At 37.0% G+C, this 20,202-nt stretch overlaps 1 protein-coding gene across 1 annotated transcript in view; it reads right to left on the bottom strand.

Annotated features, from left to right (window-relative positions):
- Positions 1-5,026: 5,026 nt before the first annotated feature.
- HDAC9 (histone deacetylase 9) overlaps positions 5,027-20,202 on the bottom strand; it is an 896,685-nt gene continuing 881,509 nt past the window's right edge. The window contains exons 25-26 of the mRNA XM_061165031.1: positions 19,433-19,580; positions 5,027-6,403 (exon numbers count right to left, since the gene is read on the bottom strand). Of these exons, the coding sequence (XP_061021014.1) occupies positions 6,364-6,403; positions 19,433-19,580 (188 nt within the window). The 3' untranslated portion in view covers positions 5,027-6,363. The remainder of the gene's footprint in view (positions 6,404-19,432; positions 19,581-20,202) is intronic.

Below are 20,202 nucleotides of genomic sequence, written 5' to 3'. Positions count from 1 at the left end.
TTTATTCAACAAATATTTGTTAAATAGCTAGTATTCAGAGTCTAATTGTAGGCACTATAGAGGTAGAAAAATAAGAACACTTTTATTTCAAATAGGTTTTATTCACTCTACAACTAGAGGAAGGTCTGGTTCAGTAGAAAACACAAGACAAAAAGGAGAGCTTCCATATTCTTTGAAGGAGAATCATGACGTTAACATCATCAGCAATAATCTGGAACACCATTGGCTTTTCCATTCAGTATTTTCAAATACAAAAGAAAAGGAATCAGAAAGAAGGTGAATAGTCCATGAGCATATTCAACAATGGTATTGTTATTAGGTATTAATCCTTTATTAGATAATTATTTTTCACATCTGGGAAAACATCACTGGCAGCACAATTTTAAGAAAAGTTTGGCAACATGTATTTTTCTCAGCAGTTCTGGATGACAGATTTTAGTGAATGCTAGCCAAAAAAATTAAGGGCAAAACCACTGGTGCACAGAAGACAACAAACTGATCTTATTACAGGAACAGATAGCAGACCACAATATAAAAGACATTTTAATTTTACACCAGGCCAGAAACTCCAGATTGATTGGCATACACATCAACAAGCCTGGTCCCTGTTTAATCATGAGAGTGACAAGTATTGATTTCCTGCCTGCTCTGCCCACCTTATTTAAAAATATCAGGATATTTGCTTTCAAATGACACAAACTGCCGAGGCTATAATCTACAGAATGACCACTCACTGTTAACAGCATGTCTGTTTATGCCCAGTCGCCACTGAAAAGACAATTACATATCACCCAGCTACTGTGGAGCTAGATGTTGACACTGCTTACCCAGAAAGAGTTTAGGAATCTTACAGTTTAGGAAAAGCATATGAAGATTTTAAATCTAAAAACAGTCCTTGCATACCCAAGGAAGTGCCATTCCTCCTCAGATTTTAGAGTTCTTAATTCCTATAATAAAAAAAACACCACAAAAAACAAAAAAAACTATTCTACTCAGTTTTAAGTTAATAAAAGCAGTAGTCAAAAATTGTTGCAAGATCTCTAACCAAATGTCATAAAATGCCAACTCCTAAAAAAGGGCACCACATTGAAGCCTAAAGGGCATGGCTGCAATGTCCCACAAAACATTTGACCCTCCTTACTTGATGTTGCAACATTTGCTTCTAACATGCCTAAGGCCCAAACAGAAATAAAAGAACTCTGGATTTCTTTGAATAGTCTGTAAATATCTTACTTCCAAATTATATTGATTTAAAATTTCCCCTTTGCCATTTTTTTCTTCAGGTTGGAGTTTATGCTTGTGGGTTTGACTCATAAAACATCATCTAAAAGACAAGGAAAGTCTATGTACAATCTTCTCTATGTGATAACTAGCACAACACAATTAGCTAGTACCAAGAACAGTGGAAAACTGCATTTGAGACAAAAAGAAAAAGTCTGTGTTAATGAAACAAATGACATGTCCAAAGCTGTAGATCAAAACACAGTAACTTGATTTATCTATTGAGGATAGCAATAAGTCAAGTGGTTCTTGAAGAGAAAGATAAAAAAGACAGAGTATGTACTAGAGTGTTTATGTATTATAAAATGGCAGTACCTAGTAATGTCATAGGAAATAAGTTGCCAAGGTTGCTTCTACTAAGGAAACAGATTTAAGAAATTATTCTGATAGTTTCGATATGGCAATTTGGTATTGGCAGTTGGACAAGGGAAAGAGGGGAGGAGTAGAAAGGAAATTATTGGTTAGAAAGATTGGCACTGTATGGTGTATTTACCACATATTTGCTAAATGTTCCAGTTTGAGAATTAAGATGGTTTGAGAAATTGTTACAACCCTGTTACCCTACCATTGAGGTCAAGCGGAAGCAGCCCCAGATCAAGAGTGTAAGGTTCACTTGTCTGACCCAGCTATTTCCAGAATATCAATAACTTTGACTCAGTTGTTGCATAAACCATTGCATAAAACCTTTCTGTAGGCCTTTGTGAGTATACCATGTTCATCTAAAATCTGTATACTCTGGTCACATGACAATCATGCTGTGCTTCACAAAGCATTTGATGGAGTAAAAACAAGCTGTTAGGAGGCAAAAGGTAAGATTTTCAATGTAAATATGACCAGGAAAAGAAGCCCCATGCAGGCACTTACGTATTTTAGTGAGGGTGTTGATGACAGTGATGTAGTACTCATAATACTTCATTCAAAAGGGAGTAAACAGTGCAAAATAGTGCTGGAGACCAAAATATAATTGTGTCCTTTAGGAACACAGGATATATTTGGTGATGATCATGACCATGCTGATGATCAATTTTTAAGACAATAAAATGCCTTCATTTCTTAGCGTACACCATCTGGTTTTCATTTCTTTTGGAGATGAAAATGCCCTCCTATGGAATGGTTCAACAGATGTGTTTCCTACTACTACTTAAAAAAAAAAATTTAGTAAGTGAAGTGATTTCATTCATGAATCAGGAAAAGAAGATAGATGCTGCTAGAGACGACAATGTCAAACTCATGACAGAGGGATTATTTCAAGCTCAGAATGAATCACTTCTAAGACAGGAACCTTGGCTTATTTGTTTTGTGGCTATTAGGCATTTAATATTTCCACTGAGACAAATTTTCTAAACATAAACTTTCTAAACATAAATAGTAAAAAAAAAAAAAAAAGAAAAAAAAAATGAAATTGTCCTAAACATAAATGCTAGCTAGGATAAAAAATAAGTATGAAAATGCTGATTGGAGAGAAATTTTCTCCCAGGAGAACTTCCACATGATCATCTTATATCTATATGGAATCTTCAAAGAATCCTAGTAAATCCACAAAGCTTTGGGGAAATCCTTCTGAAATAAAAATGGTACTGAATTGTTGGGGAAAACCAGTCTTTTAGTTTCTGAAATCTTTGTGTGAGGAGCTGTCCTGCTTTCAAATCTACCATGTTGCCAGTGAGAGGTGTGGGAGAATTTTACAAAGGTTTATAGTCAAAACCGAAGGCATGATTTCAGTTTCTACAATTGATCACGGAAATGTGACTTACAGTAGTTTTTCATAAGTATCTGTTTTCTCCAAAAGTTGGCTTTTGTCTCCACTGTTGATGTCATTGTTGTTCAGTCGCTATGCCATGTCTGACTCCTTGTCCATGGACTGCAGCACGCCAGGCTTCCCTGTCCTTCTCTATCTCCCGGAGTTTGCTCAAACTGATATCCATTGATCCAATGATCCCATCCAATCATCTCATGCTGTTTTCCCTTCTCCAGCTGTCAGTCTTTCCCAGCATCAGGGTCTTTTCCAATGAGTCAGCTCTTCACATCAGGTGGCCAAAGTATTGACGTAAATTTGTTAAAATATTAAAAAATATTTCATCTCAAAATGTTCTTTTCACCTACTAAGCAATGATTAAATAGCCTCTATTATTATTTGAGTTCCATTTCATTATTTAATAAAACTGGATTTCAATTTAATATATAACCCTAGATTATACCATATAATTGAGAAGCTTTTTTCACATTTTCATTTTGTACCTATTATCTAATCTTATTATACTCCTTGTATTATTTACTAGTAGATTTTTCAAAAACATTTATTTTTATCCCTCATATATGAGTTATTATAAGATTGTGAGAAAGCCTAAGTGATTACCCTTCAAAGCAGGGAATAGGAGGAGACATATTATTGATAATGCTTACAGAAGAGTTTTTCTAACAGCCTCTTACTGGGAATTCTTGTGAGCAATAAAAATGAAATGTATAAGTGAAGAAAACTATACCAAGTGAAACTACCTGTTTTAAAAAATGCTGTTCTGTTTCAAAAGAAGTACTCATATTCTCCAAAAGCCTCCATTCTGTTCCTGAGGGCTACACACCGTCTTGGAATGGTACAATCAAAAAGCACTGGCATTTGGTTCTTTCAACTACATTCAGCTGTGATTAATCCTCTCCATGGTTTATCTGCCTCTCTGTGTATCCTAAAGACTCTAACTGCAACCAACTGGGTACTATATCACATGGAAGGATGTATGATTAACTCATTAATGTTTAAGGTTTTAAATCTTAAAAACCATGGTGATGTGCTAGTGATTTGGCTTTATCAGACTGTGCATAATGTTTAAGGTAAAATTATTGTAGGAAACTTCAGTAAATTCGTATATTTGCATTATAGCATTTCATTTTCTTATTCAGAGTCTAAAAAAAATATCTGGCAGGACTGAGAGGAATAATAGAGATTTGTAATTACAAAGTTGATTTTAAAAAGTCACAATTATGTTTCCAATTACAATATGATATAGCTTTCCTTTTTAAAGGGAGGAGGAATGTGTTTTTTTTTTTTAAACCTTTGGTTTCTTTAAGTAAATCTCCTCAAGCAATTATAGCAAAAATAGCAAGAGCTAGCAAATATGATTGGCATGAATTTCTCTAAAAATATCATGAAAAAAAATTCATTACTATTGTGAATCTGGATTGACCTTACCCTTATGCAATGAAAGTAATTTTTAACTAATACTGAGTTACATTCCATTTCAGATTTCCTATTTCAAAGAGTGTCTCAAATTTCTAAGATGTTAAACCAAGTATCGAGCCATTTTTGTATATGTAATAAAAGTCTTTAAAATTAAAATGGTAATCCTAAGAAAACCAAATGCATGAAAAATATGGTCTGACTGTATAACAAAAGGGAGTTATATAATTCTACTTGAGTGAAATCTTTCATCTTTGATTTACAGGTTGGAGTCCTCTTTAACTAAAACCATATTGTTCCATATCTTTCATATCATGGCCTTCCCTAAAACCTTGTTTTAATTAAGGTTTCTTTCAGATTTTTGAATAAAAGCATGACAATCTTCACTTATGGCTTTAATATATCCTTTGAGTTAGGAAAATATATAAAAAGAAACATCAACTCTTTTGAAAGCATCATCAGATATTAAATACTGTGAGGTATTCTACATCAATGTCTTTAGGTGTTTGAGTTATACATTGAAATAGAATAAGGGGAGGTAGGGGGATAACCTACTTATATTTAACAAGTCGCTTTTAATCTCAGAAATAAATGTCCTTTATTCTTCGCCTCTGACACTAAGGCAGCATGTGTAAAGGTTCAGTTTATATTGTGTGTTTTTCACATGAAGGCACAACTTAAAGGCTAACTCAATTCTAGGTGACTTCAGATAGGCAATGCCTTCATTAACACGTTTCAAAGGTCTGGAAAACAGTAACATTGCTTAAACCATATTTACCCTCAATCGTTTTACAGCTAAAAGAATACATCAGACTAAGCAACTGTGTTAACCTGGGAAGTAAAAAAAAAATAAACTAAGTTCACAAAGCTCCTGAGTAATTGGGGAGATTGTGGGTAATCCTCAGCTTTTTTTTTTTTTTTTATAGGAAGGAAGGATGAAAGGCAAGAAGAAAGGAAGTGATGGAAGACTAAAATAAAAGTAAGAGAAGTTCTTGATAGATTTGGAACAAATTAAGATGGCCTCTGAAAAGACACACACTTTTCAGACAGTGAAAATACTCCGTGGAACATAAGCTCAGAGCTACTGTCCTCAGAGCCCGGGACGTAGAGTGGGGTGGGGAAGGGGGTGGGCGGGACGGAGCCATCGTCCCAAACGAACTGCAGAGTTCTTGTGCCGGAACTCAGAAAGGGATGTTAGGGAAGCAGCATGACTTCTCAAAAAAGTACATACAGTGTGTGACGTTCTTTTGCCACTGGACTTTGAGATACTGCGTGTTTTATTCCCCTGAAAAAAGCCTCATCTCAGTTCCTCCATGTTGGACTCCTACTAGCAAGAGTTGAATCATGTGTTAAAACAAAGGCCAAAAACAAACAGAACAAAACAAAACAAGCCGCGTGATCTGTCGGGAATTGCTATCCGTTCATAGCTGAAAGCAAATCCTGTAAACAATTTAAGACTGTCTGACAAAAAATTACCCAATAAAAAACTGATCAGAATGTCAGGAATGAGTATTTCTCAGGTTTTGCCCAAAATTTCACTGGCTGTCATAGCATCTGTAATTAACAGTATCTAATGCTGTGTTGCATGTTTCTGGTTCATGCTCTGGGCCTGGGAGTGGGTTGCCCAGCATATTAAAAGCATGCTGGAAGCAGTTTCTTCCAGCCGTGGTTTACTGTAACTTTAGAATCACAGCGGTTACTTTTAAGGAATCCTTAATGCCCTTTCAAGTCCATCCAAAGAACAAGTGAAGCTGCTGTTCAGAATTCTGTGCCCAGTGTTTATGTTCCATCGAATCTGTGCCACCCAGGCAGCAGACAAGACATGTCTGAAGGTGCTGGGGTGGTGGGGGGATACACAATGATGTCACACACAGGAAATATCGGGGTGGGGGCTGGGAGGACTTGGCCCTTCACAAGGCTGGCTCCTCTTCCATAGGCTCACCAGCAGTTCTGTAAAAATAAACAGGCAATCAGAACACAGCATAGAGTACACAATGACATTGTAGATTTTCATGCATAATCAAAGCTGATTTTTCAGCTCTCTCTGATGTTTATTTGTGTTATTCAGTTATCCATAAATAGAGTTTCTTTCCTAGGAAGTATAAACAAATGTCAAGTGGAAAAACATTTTCGATCCAAGCAATCATTGGAAATGTTCCTGTTTATATTAAAACATGTCAGAATATTTTATAACTCTAGATTCCAAAATGTACATGTTTTGTGTCTCGTACAGTCCAATAATTTATTGAAAAAATTAACGACATTTTATTTTAGGAGCAATTGCAGTGATTTCCTATGGAACCAGTTTGCTAACGAGAGCAAAGGACCTAGCTAGCTTCTGGGGGAGACTCACCAGGGTTCTGGTTTTTGCTTCTGTTCTTTCATAACTGGATTGGCTGCCTGCCGGAGGCATTTCAAATCAAATTCTGAATTTGATTAGCAAATCACTGCTACAGACCCAACGTTTTTACAAGAAATGCACTATCATAGTGTGTAAATAGTTTTTATTCGGCATCATCTGTGGGGTGTTCTGCTCTGGCAAAACCAAAACTAATTGCTTGAAAATTTATACTTGAGATTTAGCCTTAATTTACTAACACTCTGAGGGTGTTTCAAGGCAAACTTTTAGAATGATTTTTAATTTAGTCAAAAGGACAAACTGTAGCCGGAATCCAAATACATGAGGGAGCTGGGCTGCTGGGGGAAGAATGTTGGGGCCTGAGATGTCAGGAGAACGGAGTATGAGTCTGAACACTGCAGTCTGCTAACAGTACAACTGCTCATGTTGTAACTGCACTTCTGTGGGGCTGTGGTTTCATGTTTAAAACCCTGAGAAAAAAAGATGTTCCTTACAGAATTAGTGAAGGTTAAAAAATGACGTAAAATTGACTTCTAAACAATATACACTATGAGACAGTGGTTACTTAATACTTTGGATTTGTCTCTTCATCATCTAACATAAGCATAAAATAGTGTTGAATGGTACAGAGTTATGCCTATGCTACCATAAGGAAGCACAATAATTGGATGGCAGTTCTCTCTCGGTGGTGGAATAACAGGTAGATGGTTTTAATTTTCTTTTGCATACTGTGTATCTAATTGCCAATATTCTGTAATGCATTACTTTCATATTAGAATGTTTGTTAATGAAGGCAAATGAACAATATAGATGTGTTGTTTTATACATATAAAGAAAAAAGATTTCTATATGTATCAATAAAGTAGCTGCCATTTTAATTTAGCATTTTTAAAATAAATTTAAAACATTGAAAGATTTTATCCATTTTAATTTAGCATTTTTAAAATAAATTTAAAACATTGACAGATTTTATTCATGGAACAGTAAAAGATTTTAATGCATCCACAAAAGAATGAGAAATGTTAGGTATTCATTATTATTTAAAAAGGATATCCAAATGAGTCTATGTGGAATACTTAGAAAAATTCTTAGAGAAGTTATAGCCTGTCCAAGAGTGTATTGGATAAGGAGGTTGTGAGAAAGTGTTTAGAGTAATGTAAAGAGTTTTTAAATGAGTCATAAGTCATCCTTTAGTAAAATCTTTCCAAAGTAAAATTAGCAGCATTCCCAGAAGAAAATTTTTAAATTAAGGAAAACAAGTAAGTAAGCTAATTTATTCATAAACATGTGAACATATTTACATTTGAGAATACATGGATTATATAGGTATATAATCCTCAAATCAGATATTCCAATAGAGACTGAACTTTTATGTTATTTCCAAGCTTTATTGAGATACACAATTTGATGATTACAAATTTAAGGCAATGTGATGATTTGATACACATATACATATTATGAAATGTTTACCATAATAATACAGCCTTCACCTCCTATAATTACCATTTTTGTTGCTATGGTGAGAACATTTAAGAATACTCTAATAGCAAATTGTGAGTGTACAATATAGCATTGTTAGCTATAAGTCATCATGCTGTATATCAGATCGCCAGCAGTCAGACATCTTATAACTGGAAGCTTCCACATTCTGACCAGCATTGTCCCATTTCCCTTACCTCCCAGCCCTTGGTAACTTTCAGCCTACTATGAGTTTAATATTTTCTTCAGTTTTATTGAAAAGTAACTGGCATACCTCACTGTGTAAGTTTAAGGTGTACAGCACGATAGTGTGATTGACACATATAGTGAAATCATTACCACAGTGGTTAAGGTAATATCCATCACCTCATACAGAGTTCATTGTTGTTTTGATTTCATATATAAGTGAGATCATACAGCATTTATCTTTCTCTGTCTTATATTACTCAGCATAATGCTCTCAAGTTTCACCCATGTTGAACCATTTTTTATGGCTGAATAATATTCTATTTTATGTATACACCACATTTCCTTATCTTGGCTATTTTAAATAACCCTGCAATGAACATTAGAATACAGAGTTCCTTTCACTTTGAGCCAATTACATTTAAAATAATTATTCATAGTTAATAACCTAGTACCACTATATAGTTTTCTTGCTGTTTTGTACTTTATTTTTTTCATCTCTTGATGCCTTCCTTTAAAATTGATGATTTTTCCATAGTGGTATGCTTTAATTCCTTTCTCTTTATCTAGTATAGGTTCTTGCTTTGCAGTTAACCTGAAGCTTACTTGAAACATTTTATAGATATAACAGTCTAATTTTAACCTGTTAATAACTTTGATTGCATATAAAACATATACTTTCACTCCTCCTCTCTCTAGTTTGTTTTTGATGTCATGATTTATACTTTTTTTGATACTGTGTATCCATTAATAAATTACTATGGCTATTTAAAATATTTTTGTACTTTAGCCTTTAAATAGAGTTGTCTTTAACACATCACCATATTAGAGTATTCTGAATCTGACTATATACTTAGCTTAACCAGTGTGTTGTATATTTTAGTGTTTTCATTTTAGTAATTATTGTACTGTCTTTTCAGTGTGAAGAACTCTTTTTCAGCACTTCTTGAAAGAAAAGTCTTGTGGTGATGAACTAGCTCAACTTTCTTCTTTTTGTTCGGGAAAGTCTATCTCCCCTTAATTTCTATGGACAACTTTGGCAGGTAAAGTCTTCTGGTTGGCAGTTTTTTCTTTTTTTCTTTCGTTCAGCACTTTGAATACATCATCCCACTCACTCCCATGGATGAAGGGTCTCACCACAGGGGTGAGCATGCAGTGGAGGTTTGTGATGCGAGCCGGGCTAGGGGTGTGCAGGTACACAACTGGAGGAGCGAGCAGGAGTTGAGATTCAGGCCAGTAATGAGAGACAGGGCTGCATGCTGAAAGCCCAGAGGCACCTGTGGGGGCCTTGACTGTCAGCATGGGCATCCTTGACTGCAGGTCTTGCCAGCTGCACACGCAGCCGTGAAGGCTGGTGACGGGGGGCAGGCTGAGAGCGTGGACGTGCACAGGTTGGCACCCTGCCCTTGTGAAGCCACAGAGGCTGGGGCTGGCCACTGCGAAGGGTCCCGGGCTGTGTGTGTGGTGGGGAGGGAGCAAGGAGAAACTCAGGCAATTGATGACCATGGAGGTGAAAACCCGTGAGGGGCAAACCTCAGTGGAGAAATCTGCAGGGAGTTGAAAGAGACTGTACTGGGCACTGGTTTTTTCCGTGGTGGAAGCAGCAGGGCTCCTTGGAGCTGTGGTTGCCCCACTGCAGGACTGGACCTGGTAGTCCCCCCACCCTCCTTCTCGGTTCCTAGTCATCTCCATACATCTTAGCTTTGCTCATCTCTGGGCGAAGTGAAACTGCACTGGGTCTTTCCTGCAGTGTCCCAGAAAGCTAGGGAAGCCAGTCAGCCTACTCTCCCTTTGTTGGTGAGGGAAACTTCTCCTTCCCAGCGCTGAGCAATGCCAGCCTGGAGGACGGGATGACACAGACAAAATGAAGCTCTTTTGTCCAGTTATTCTCAGGTTTTTTGTTCTACTCTGTTGCGGATGTTTCCAAGGTGGACACCTACGCCCTCCCAGGGCTGTTTCTGTTCATGGAGAGCAGTCTAATTATTGATCTCTGTGGGGGTGGGGTGGGGACAGAGGCTCAGTTCTTCTGTCGTCTTAGTGACAATACTCCCTCCATCTGAATTTTCCTACTTCTAACCCAAAGCCACACCAACATGATCTTTCCCCCACATCTAGCACTTAATTATAGCAGGAATTTCAGAGACTGTGGTGAGTAGATAATATCTCAGGGGTCAAAGTAAAGAAAACATATCTGCCTTGGGTGGAAGATCTGTGCCTTCTCCAGGCATTCAGCCTAGACTCTGAGGAGGTAAGCAACGTGTCTTCAGCACAAACCATTCACTGCAGAATGAAGCTGCTTCTGCATGAAGACTTTGAGGTACAATATAAAAAGCTTGCCATCAAGATACTTCTCTTCATTATCCTCTCTTCAAAATCATTTTATATTAACCACTTTTGGGAAAATAGCTAATTTACATTCTAATGAAATGAATACACACAACCAGCCAAATCTCTGTGTCTTGAAACACAGAAGTAGTATCAGTAGCATAGCAAGTTGTAAAATCTCCTGGATTTCAAGGCAGATGCCATGTGTTGAGGGTCCCAGCTCTGCCATTTTCTAAAATTTACCTGTAAGTCATGGTCTCTTTAAAACTGAAATAATAATCTCTGATCTGTTCTCTGGGTGTTCTCATCTCCATAGCTCTCAATGGACACAGTATTATCGTTACTTAATCCCTGTTACATGTCTGCATATTCTTTTAAGAAATCATCATCTTTAAACACTTAGAAAGTAAACTGGTTAGAGATGACCCTTAAATGTCTGTTTTTGCTACTCTGGAAATGTGGGGGCTCTCCACTTTAATCTTCTATGGAAAGATACCAAGTTTACCTTGATTAACAGAAACACAGTTGTGGTGTAAGAGATGGGTGAAAGGGAGAGATGAATCTTCAGTATGGGGATTTAATTCCATTTGCAATTAGGTGAGGTGGAGATACAGGAAAGTCACAAATAACTAAAATATAACCTTCAAAGATAAATTTTTGTATAATAGTTCAGCTGGCTGAAAGACATAAACTTCTACAACAGTAAGTAGAAGTGAACACAGACAGTCCTCTATTGATGAAGGCCAGAGATTTCATACATTATGTGAAGGATTAGTTTAGTCCAGCAAGCATAATAGTTAATTTACAAAAATAAAAAGCAGAAAGAATTTGAGACAAGATATAGCATAAAATTAAATTCTTGTATTTTTCCTTAAAGGGGTATTTAGTTTCCTATGATTTTTAAAGCAGCATTTGTTAATTTATATTAATGTTATTTTTAAGACACATTTCCTCTTGGTTTACTGATTTAATTTAATCCCTGTACTTTCCTGTTCCTCCTCCAAGGTAAGCAATCTAATTCTTGTTATGTACATTGTTCTGTTCATAGGATTCCTTAAAGTTATATATTATTGTTTTATGGACACACATTTTCATTTTATGTAAATTTAATCATTTCTGTTGTGTAATCTTCTGAGTACATTTATTATATAAACATCGCTGTATGCAGTTATGGTTATCTAGCCTGTAGCAGCCAAGTGATACATGGCATCTCCTTGATGTGTAACCTTCACATTTTGACCTTTGCTCTCCCAATAATGGACACTGGGTTTGATGGTTCCCTTCTGCCTTTCATGAAGAAGCTGTAGTGAACTTCTTAGTACATGTACTGTAATTACCCTGGATGAGAATGTTTTCAATATACATTTCTAGGAGCAAGATTACCAGGTTATTTGCTTTGTGTTGACTAAAAATGGTAGTAAACTGCTTTCCAGAATACTGCCATAGTTAACTGTGAGAGGTCCAAAATCTCAAATCTCCACCAATGCTGGCACACTCCTCAGAGTACTGAAACTTTCAGTGATTAAAGAAATAATTATATTGAGGATCTATGATACACCCCTGGCTCTGTTCTATGTACGAGAGGTACAGGGGAGACATAGTACTGATAGAACAGAAGGACCTGATCTAATTTTGATATTGATAGTGAAAATTCTCCAAGAAGAGGAAGTGATATTTGATCTGAACTTTGAAGACAATGTAAAGGCCAGTGAAGGGTCAGTGAGAAGAGAAATAAGGCAAGCTAAGTACTCCAATCAGAAGGGAGGGTGTGTGCCAAGAAGGCCTGATATGGACATGAATATAGCTTTTGTGAGAAAATTTGAAAGCACTAGGTACTATCACTACACACCCACCAGAAAGGCTAAAATAATAAGGACCCGTTATACATGTGCAGGTGAGGGTATAAGACAGATGTAACCGTCTCTCATTGCTGGTGGGAGAGGAAAACGGCACTAAGTAAAAACCTATACAAAAGTTTCATAAAGACTTAGGTTTCTCAAAAAGTTAAAAAAAATTACCATATGATCCAGGAATTCCACTTCTGAGAATATAATCAAAATAATTCAAAATCAGATCTTGAAGAGATAAGACTACATACTTATATTCATTGACGAATTATTCACAATGGCCAGAGGTGGAAGCAACATTGTCAGATGAATAGATAAAGGAAATGTGGTATGTACCTACAATGAGTTATTACTCAGCCATAAAAAAAGGTAGAAAGTTTGTCATATGCTACAACAGGGATAATAAACCTTGACAACTTTATGCTAAGTAAAGCAAGCCAGTCACAAAAAGGCAAATACTGCATGATTCACATATATGATATATCTAAAATAGTCAAATTCTTAGAGTGGTGGTTACCACGAGCTAGGCCAAGGGGAAAAGAAAAGTTGTTTAATAGGTATAGAGTTTTAGTTGTGCAAGATAAAAAGGTTCTAGAGATATGTTACACAACAATGGGCATAACAGTTAATACTACTGTACTGTATACTTAAAATGGTTCAAATAGTAAATGTGTTTTTTCCATATTAACAAAACAAGTTCACAGCAGCTTTATTCACAACAGTCCCTAACTGGCAGAATATCTGAAGAGATATTTTTCCAAAGAAGATATATATTTAATAGATGACCAACAGGTACATGAAAAGATGTTCAACATCACTAATCATCAGGGAGATGCAAATCAAAACCAGGTATTTAATCTATTTCAAAGGTGGCAAGACCATACAATGGAGGAAAGACAGTCTTTTCAATAAGTGGTGCTGGGAAAACTAGACAGGTACATGTAAAAGAATGAAATTAAAGTACTCTATAACACCATGTACAAAATAAACACAAAATGGATTAAAGACCTGAATGTAGGACCAAGTACTGTAAAACTCTTTGGGATCAACATGTAAACAGCTATATTTAAAATAGATAACCAACAAGAACCTATGTACAGCATAGGGAACTCTGCTCAGGAGTCCGTAATAACCTAAGTGAGAAAAGAACTTGAGAAAGAATAGATACATGTATATACTCTGCTGTGCGCCTGAAATTAACACAACATCGTGAATCAACCATAGCCCAGTGTAAAATAAAACTTTAAAGAACTAGGTGGCTTGCTCAAGGTATTGTTTCTATCTTGATGCCTCTGTTCTTATTTACTAGATGAAAGCCTCCATTTTTCTACCCTAGCTCAGTTGTCCTGCCTCTGTGGTTTGTTCCGCAGTTCTTGGCCTATGTTAAGTCTTCTTTTATCCTGTAGCTCAGTCTATCAAATGACTTATCATTTACTGTAGCTGGTTGTTTATGTTTGATCCTGTGGTAGAAACAATGATAGCCCCCACCAAGATGTCCTAGTCTCTGGAAACTGTGGATATGTTTCCTTGCATAGCAACACTGACTTTAGTAAATATGGTGAGATTAAGGACCTTGAGACAGAGAGATGATCTGGGTGGATCCACTCTAGGATCTTATAAGCAGAGAGACTTTCCTGCTTTTGAGCCAGCTTTTTTCCTCCTTCAGTAGAGAAAGATGATGATGATGACTGCAGAAGGGTCAGAGAGATGTGAAGTTGCTGCCTTTGAAGACAGAGGAAGAGGGGGTCATGAGCCAAGGAATGCAGGAGCCTCTAGAAACTGGGAAAGGCAAGGAAACAGTCTCTTCCCTTAGAGCCTCTAACATGGAACAACACTTGGCCAGCCTCTATACTTTAACCCGGAAACTTTGTCACTCTTCTGACCTTTTTGTCATTTTGAGCCACTAGGTCTGTAGTAATATTTTCTATAAGATAGAGAAAATTAATACAATCTCCAAATATGTGAAAATTTTGAAGACTCCATGGAAACTCTATGACCCTCACTCCCAAAACTCTGTCTGGCATGTAGAAAATAATCAGAAAATGTTTAAATGAACCAGATGTTCTCCCTCCTCCTACTGCAGGTCACAGAATAATCCTGTCATTTGTCAGCATCATTCTCATATCCCCTTCACCTCACCCAAGACAATCCCTTTCTCCATTCAGACACTTTGCTTTCCCTTTCCTGTCTCTATCATGTTTCCTCAGGTAATCCATCTCTGTGGTGTGAGTACTATGGATTCTGGTTAGCCAGCATATCTGAAAAATGGATACTGTCAATGGTACTATGGAAGAAAAACGTAAAACACACAAAACACACATTTTGAAAACTAATAGAAAGATAAAAACATTGATTCCCTCAGAAAATAGTAAATAGAGACAATAAAACAAAGAAAGCTCACATATCACTACGAATTGTCATTACCATTTTAACAATGTTTTGTCATCTGTCTTGAACTCATTCATTACGTATTTATTACCTACAATATATTGGGCATTGTAACAGTTCTCAAGCCAGCTAATCACAAGATTAGTTAATTGAATCAATTTATTGCTTAGTGATTATCAATCTCTTATTTTTAATGACTACACTACTGATTTAACCTATGAACATATTAAATGTTAAACATACAGATACCCAGGTACATTCTAATATTGTAGGTCACTAGATGATGAACAATATATTAAGGGAGGGAAAAAATAAAGCAAACTGAAGCAGCAGGAAAATGATAGAAAAATAATAAAAGTCAACCTTAATATTGAGTACTTACCATGTGTCAGGTGTTAAGTTCTTAAGATGAATTATCTCATTTCATCCTCAAAACCCTATGAAATTTTCCCTTCATTTTAAAAACAAGGAAAGTAAAGCCCAGAGAGATAATAACTGTTGATCAGGCACATGCTGCTTAATTTGGAGATGGGATTTGAACCTAGGGAAGATCCCCTGGAGGAGGGTATGGTGACCCACTCCAGTATTCTTGCCTCAAGAACCCCATGGACAGAGGAGCCTGGCAAGCTAGAGTCCATGGGGTTGCAAAGTCAAACACAGCTAAAGTCACTGAGCACACACAAAGCTGATTCCAGAGTCACACTCTGCTCTTCCTCTGTAGTGGCAAGCAGATAACAGTGAAGAAGCATATTGTTTCTTTTTTTCAAATTAAACACTTATTCGTAAAGAAACTCAAACACACTGGATTTATTCCCTAAGAGTTCACACATGTCCCAAGAACACACTTTTTAGGCACTGAACACAGAGAAAAATGATGGTCCCAGGAGGAGGACAGGAAGGTAAGAAGGGATATATTGTCCTTTCTTTTACCAGGAGCTTCCTAATCTCAGCACACTTTTCAACTAACGAATTGTTGACACTGGATGAAAATTAAGAATAAAATTAACACTGGAATGTTTGCCTGGCTAGATAAATCAAGTGCTCAAAATAATGGTATCATAGAGGAAAATCAGAAACCTGAATAACTGGTGCAACATCTAGCTTCCAGAAACCCTGAAGAGACAATCCCAAAACATGGAAAACAAAGTCGTATTTCTATTAGACATAAATGTGTATTTAATAGGTCTCTATTTCTATATAAATCTCAAGATACAGGAAAATGGGGTTATCAAGTCCTTGCCACTACTGATAAGCTACTGAAAGCCAAAGCAGATGATACTTAGAAGTTTCCAACTTATTATACTTCTAAAAAATATCCATAAATGAGATAGTTGCTCAAAAAACAGAATGACAAGATTCAAAATGACACATTTTCCCATGCTTATTATGTATAATATAATGACTTGAGATCATCTCTTTCATGAGAAAAATTGACAGAAGTTGAAGATGAAATGATGAAGTTCCAGTGGACTGAATGGGCTTCCCTGGTAGCTCAGCTGTGTGACTGACACTATAATCAATAAACTGACATTTGCAAACCTAACTTTGTTTTGATTAAAAAACAGTCAGAAAACCCAGAGTGTAAATATGCTCCCAGTAACTTAGGGGTTGATCATTCTGAAGTCTTGGTTGCCAGAGAGAGCTTTTTCTTGATTTTCAACAGGGCCTGAACTGGTATCCAAGAATAAACCTCAGTACTGCACTGGTCTTTTCAAAGTAGAAGCATTTGAGACATACCTGACCAATGCAAACCATCATCTTTTAAAGGTGCAATCTCCTGACAAACATGAAAAAAGCTAAGCTCACAGTCTTCTCTTCCAAACGACATGTTCTATGTGACCAGTCCTATTTCACATTCTTTGAACATATATGTTAGTCCCACTTAGGTTACTTTTGTCCTGTTGTTTTTTGCTGACCCACCACCAGTCATTTCCTTCCTGCTCAAGTCCTTTGCCACCTGAAAGTTATGTTTTGAAAACTATACTTCAGTTAACCATCCCCAAAATGAATCCCCAGCCTTTTTCTAATAATTTATTATTCATGATCCATCAATGAGTTATAAAAATGAAATGACTTTGTACTGTGTTGTCATCTCCCGACATCCCCTGCCCTCCCCCCCAAAAAAATGAACAAAAAATACTTACAATGGTTCCTAGCCAGGAGCATTTTATCCTTTATTCACTAGTGGTAAATGAGTCAGATATGAGTTGGCCAGGAAAAGAGCTGCTTTACCCAAAATCTTAGTGCAAAATGAGTCATCTCACTCCAAACACCAATATATTCTCCAAAATAACTGGCAAGAAATTTCCTATAAAAAGAATCTTGCCTTCACCCTTTTCCATCCATTTAGCTCTGATTTTTCTAATTTTTCAATTTCCTGTGTACTTATAACATTGCATTCATAACAAAGGCCCAAGCACATTTCTACCTCTTTACCTCATTGTGAAAGCCATTTTTTCCTATATCAAGTAGGAGGACAATTCCGATAGCATTCCTGTGAAAAGAATAAACGCTCTGTGGCTTTCAAGGGTTTTCCCTGTCTGACTCTCTGTGATGAAATTCATGCATGGTTCAACAGAAATGCAAAAGCCAGTTCTAGAAGAATTTTTCTTTTTCACTGCTGAAAAAGTGAGTTCAAAGCCAAAGAGAATATTTCAAGCAAAACCATTTTCCTTCCCACAAGAAAAATCAATCAAAATAGATACAATCTGTTTAAAACTGATAAAGAAACATGAATTCAAGCCACAAACTTCAACTTCGCTCCCCTGTACATCAGAACATTCACATCTCCCCCCCCCCATTCTTTCTCTGCCATCAGATGAAGCTTAAAAATCACTGTGAACTGAAGTCAGGGTCAAGTCCCTGTGGTTTATCAGGAGTAAAGCATGCTATGTACCTGAGGATAAACAAGCATGCTTACAGAGCAATTCCTCCAAAGTCCCGAGATTTTTATATTACATGGGGCTCACAACAGGACTTACTATTCTTAATTATTCTAAGCTCTGCAATTTAACGGGAGAAATGACTTTCAATTCACTTCACCCAGGCTAGAATTTAGCTTTGCTTCTCTGTATGAAATGAATTCTAAAGAATAGCTATGCTCCTTTTACATCCAACACTAACAGATGTTAGTTTCCTTAGTTTTACAGCCCTCAAATGACAGACAACTAACTGTATTTGGCCTTGGGAATAACTACAACACCTCTGAATTATGAACTTGGTTTGGTTCTTAGCTGGGAACAGCAGGGGGTTAGTTCATATTATCAGATGTAAAATAAGTTTTACCTTATGCTCCAGATACCCATATGAAGATGCCTTTTTAAGTGGCTGTAGTAAGAAAAAACAATTGCACAAAAATGAAATCTATTATTCAATGTATCTCCTGCTCTTTATGGACAAAGCAAGATGTTAAATACATTAAACTCTGAATACCCAGTAAAAGCAAGAAAGCTAAAACTGTTTGAATTTGTGCATTCTTGGGAAAACTGCCAACCTATGTACTAGTAGCAGGATCTGTGTAATTAACGGTGATGTTATTGACGGAGGGAGTTCAATTTCACTCTCAGAAGCAATTTAGAAGTACAAGCTGGCAGAGCTTTAGTAAAGCCTCACCTAGTCATCTTTAAACTGAAGAAATGTGACTCAAGTCATCCACAGAGAGCAGCGTTACTTTTCGTACATTTGTGGGGGTTTTGGTCTTAGTACATGTAAAAGAAATCCTGAATGTAGCCTGGTCTGTTGAACACCAAAATGTACATACATTTCTTAAAAGGAGAAGCAATCTTAGGTCATCATTTTTTTCCCTGAAAGGTATTCATATGAAGACTTACTAAAATCAACTCCTTATCATAAAGTAAAATAATATCAGACCCAAGTCCACACATTCCTTTACACACATTCCTATCTCCTTGGGAGGTAACTTTTCTCTTCATCCAGCAGTTGTATGTCATGGACAGTCATAGAAGGTTACCCAGCTGACAAGCCATACCTCCAGCTTCTGCTCGCCTTAATATTAGTAGTTTCAGAAATATGAGAAAAAGAAAAATAGTATCTTGAAAAACAGAGATAACTAAGGAAAGAAGTCCATAAGAAGCTTTTTCCATAATGATCTGCACTAAATTATCCACCAAGGAGTGATTTTTCTCACCATCTATCGCATCCCTCTATATCTGTGAACGGCAACCACAAGCTCCAGCTCTTTGCTTCTTGCGGAGAATGAAACATCAATTCCTGAGAGCCGACAGCATGCGCTGTGGCCTCTATGGCTTCTGAGAAGACAGGTGGTGAAAGTGGAGGAGTCAGGTGAGGAAGCGCCTGGAGAGAGGCTCACGAGCGCTAATAATGAGCCTGGATGTAACCGAAAGTAGTGACCCCCTCCCCATGTTGTGTTCGTACCTGTTGTCTTCTTGAGCAAAGGGCTGTTCGACATCCACCGTCAGGGAGGCCAGGGCAGAAACAGTCTCTGTCTCCTCTTGCAGCTGAGCCCCAGCCAGGGCACAGCCCCTTGGCATCGCCGCCATCCTTAGCGACTTCCAGTATTGGCCTAAGAAAACAAAACAAATGTTAAAACAGTATTTATCAGAATACTTGTATAGGTCCAACTCAGAGTAGTTAAGTTAAAATTCAGACTGTTATAAAAAAAAAAAAAATTCACAGTTATACGCAGTTGTAATTTGATTTCTTAACTTTATGATTAGGTGTTTTTCTCAGCCTAGAATGCCAAGTTATGAAGGGTTCATATTCCCAAGCCTGAGTCTCTCCCTCGCTCAGAAATTAATAAAGTGAGGAATAATCCAGGGTCTAATGAACTCACCATCAGACTGACAGCTGTCCCTGCATCTAAGTAAGCAAACTCTGGGGACTGTGCCCTCTGGGTAAGCCTCACCAGACAAGGAGGTAGAACTCTTACAGAGAAACTGAATGAAGTAGTAATGTGAAAAACTGCTACTTGAGCCATTAACTTTTTTTTTTTTTAATGAGGCTGGAATATTAAAGGAAAAGAAAAGCCCCGAAATGCCAGCAGGAATTGAATGGCAGCTTTGCCAGAACAATCAGGTTTGTTAGTCCTGGATGTTCTTTCTTTCTCAACCCCAGGGTGTGTACTAGAACAATAACTGATTTAAAACTTTAATATATGCATTGGCTGATGTTGGCGCCCTTCCATA

Source organism: Dama dama, chromosome 18 (genome assembly GCF_033118175.1).
Source record: "Dama dama isolate Ldn47 chromosome 18, ASM3311817v1, whole genome shotgun sequence".
NCBI lineage: Eukaryota > Metazoa > Chordata > Mammalia > Artiodactyla > Cervidae > Dama > Dama dama.
Note: the sequence above shows the minus strand (reverse complement) of the source record. Positions and strands in the feature narration are given on the sequence as shown.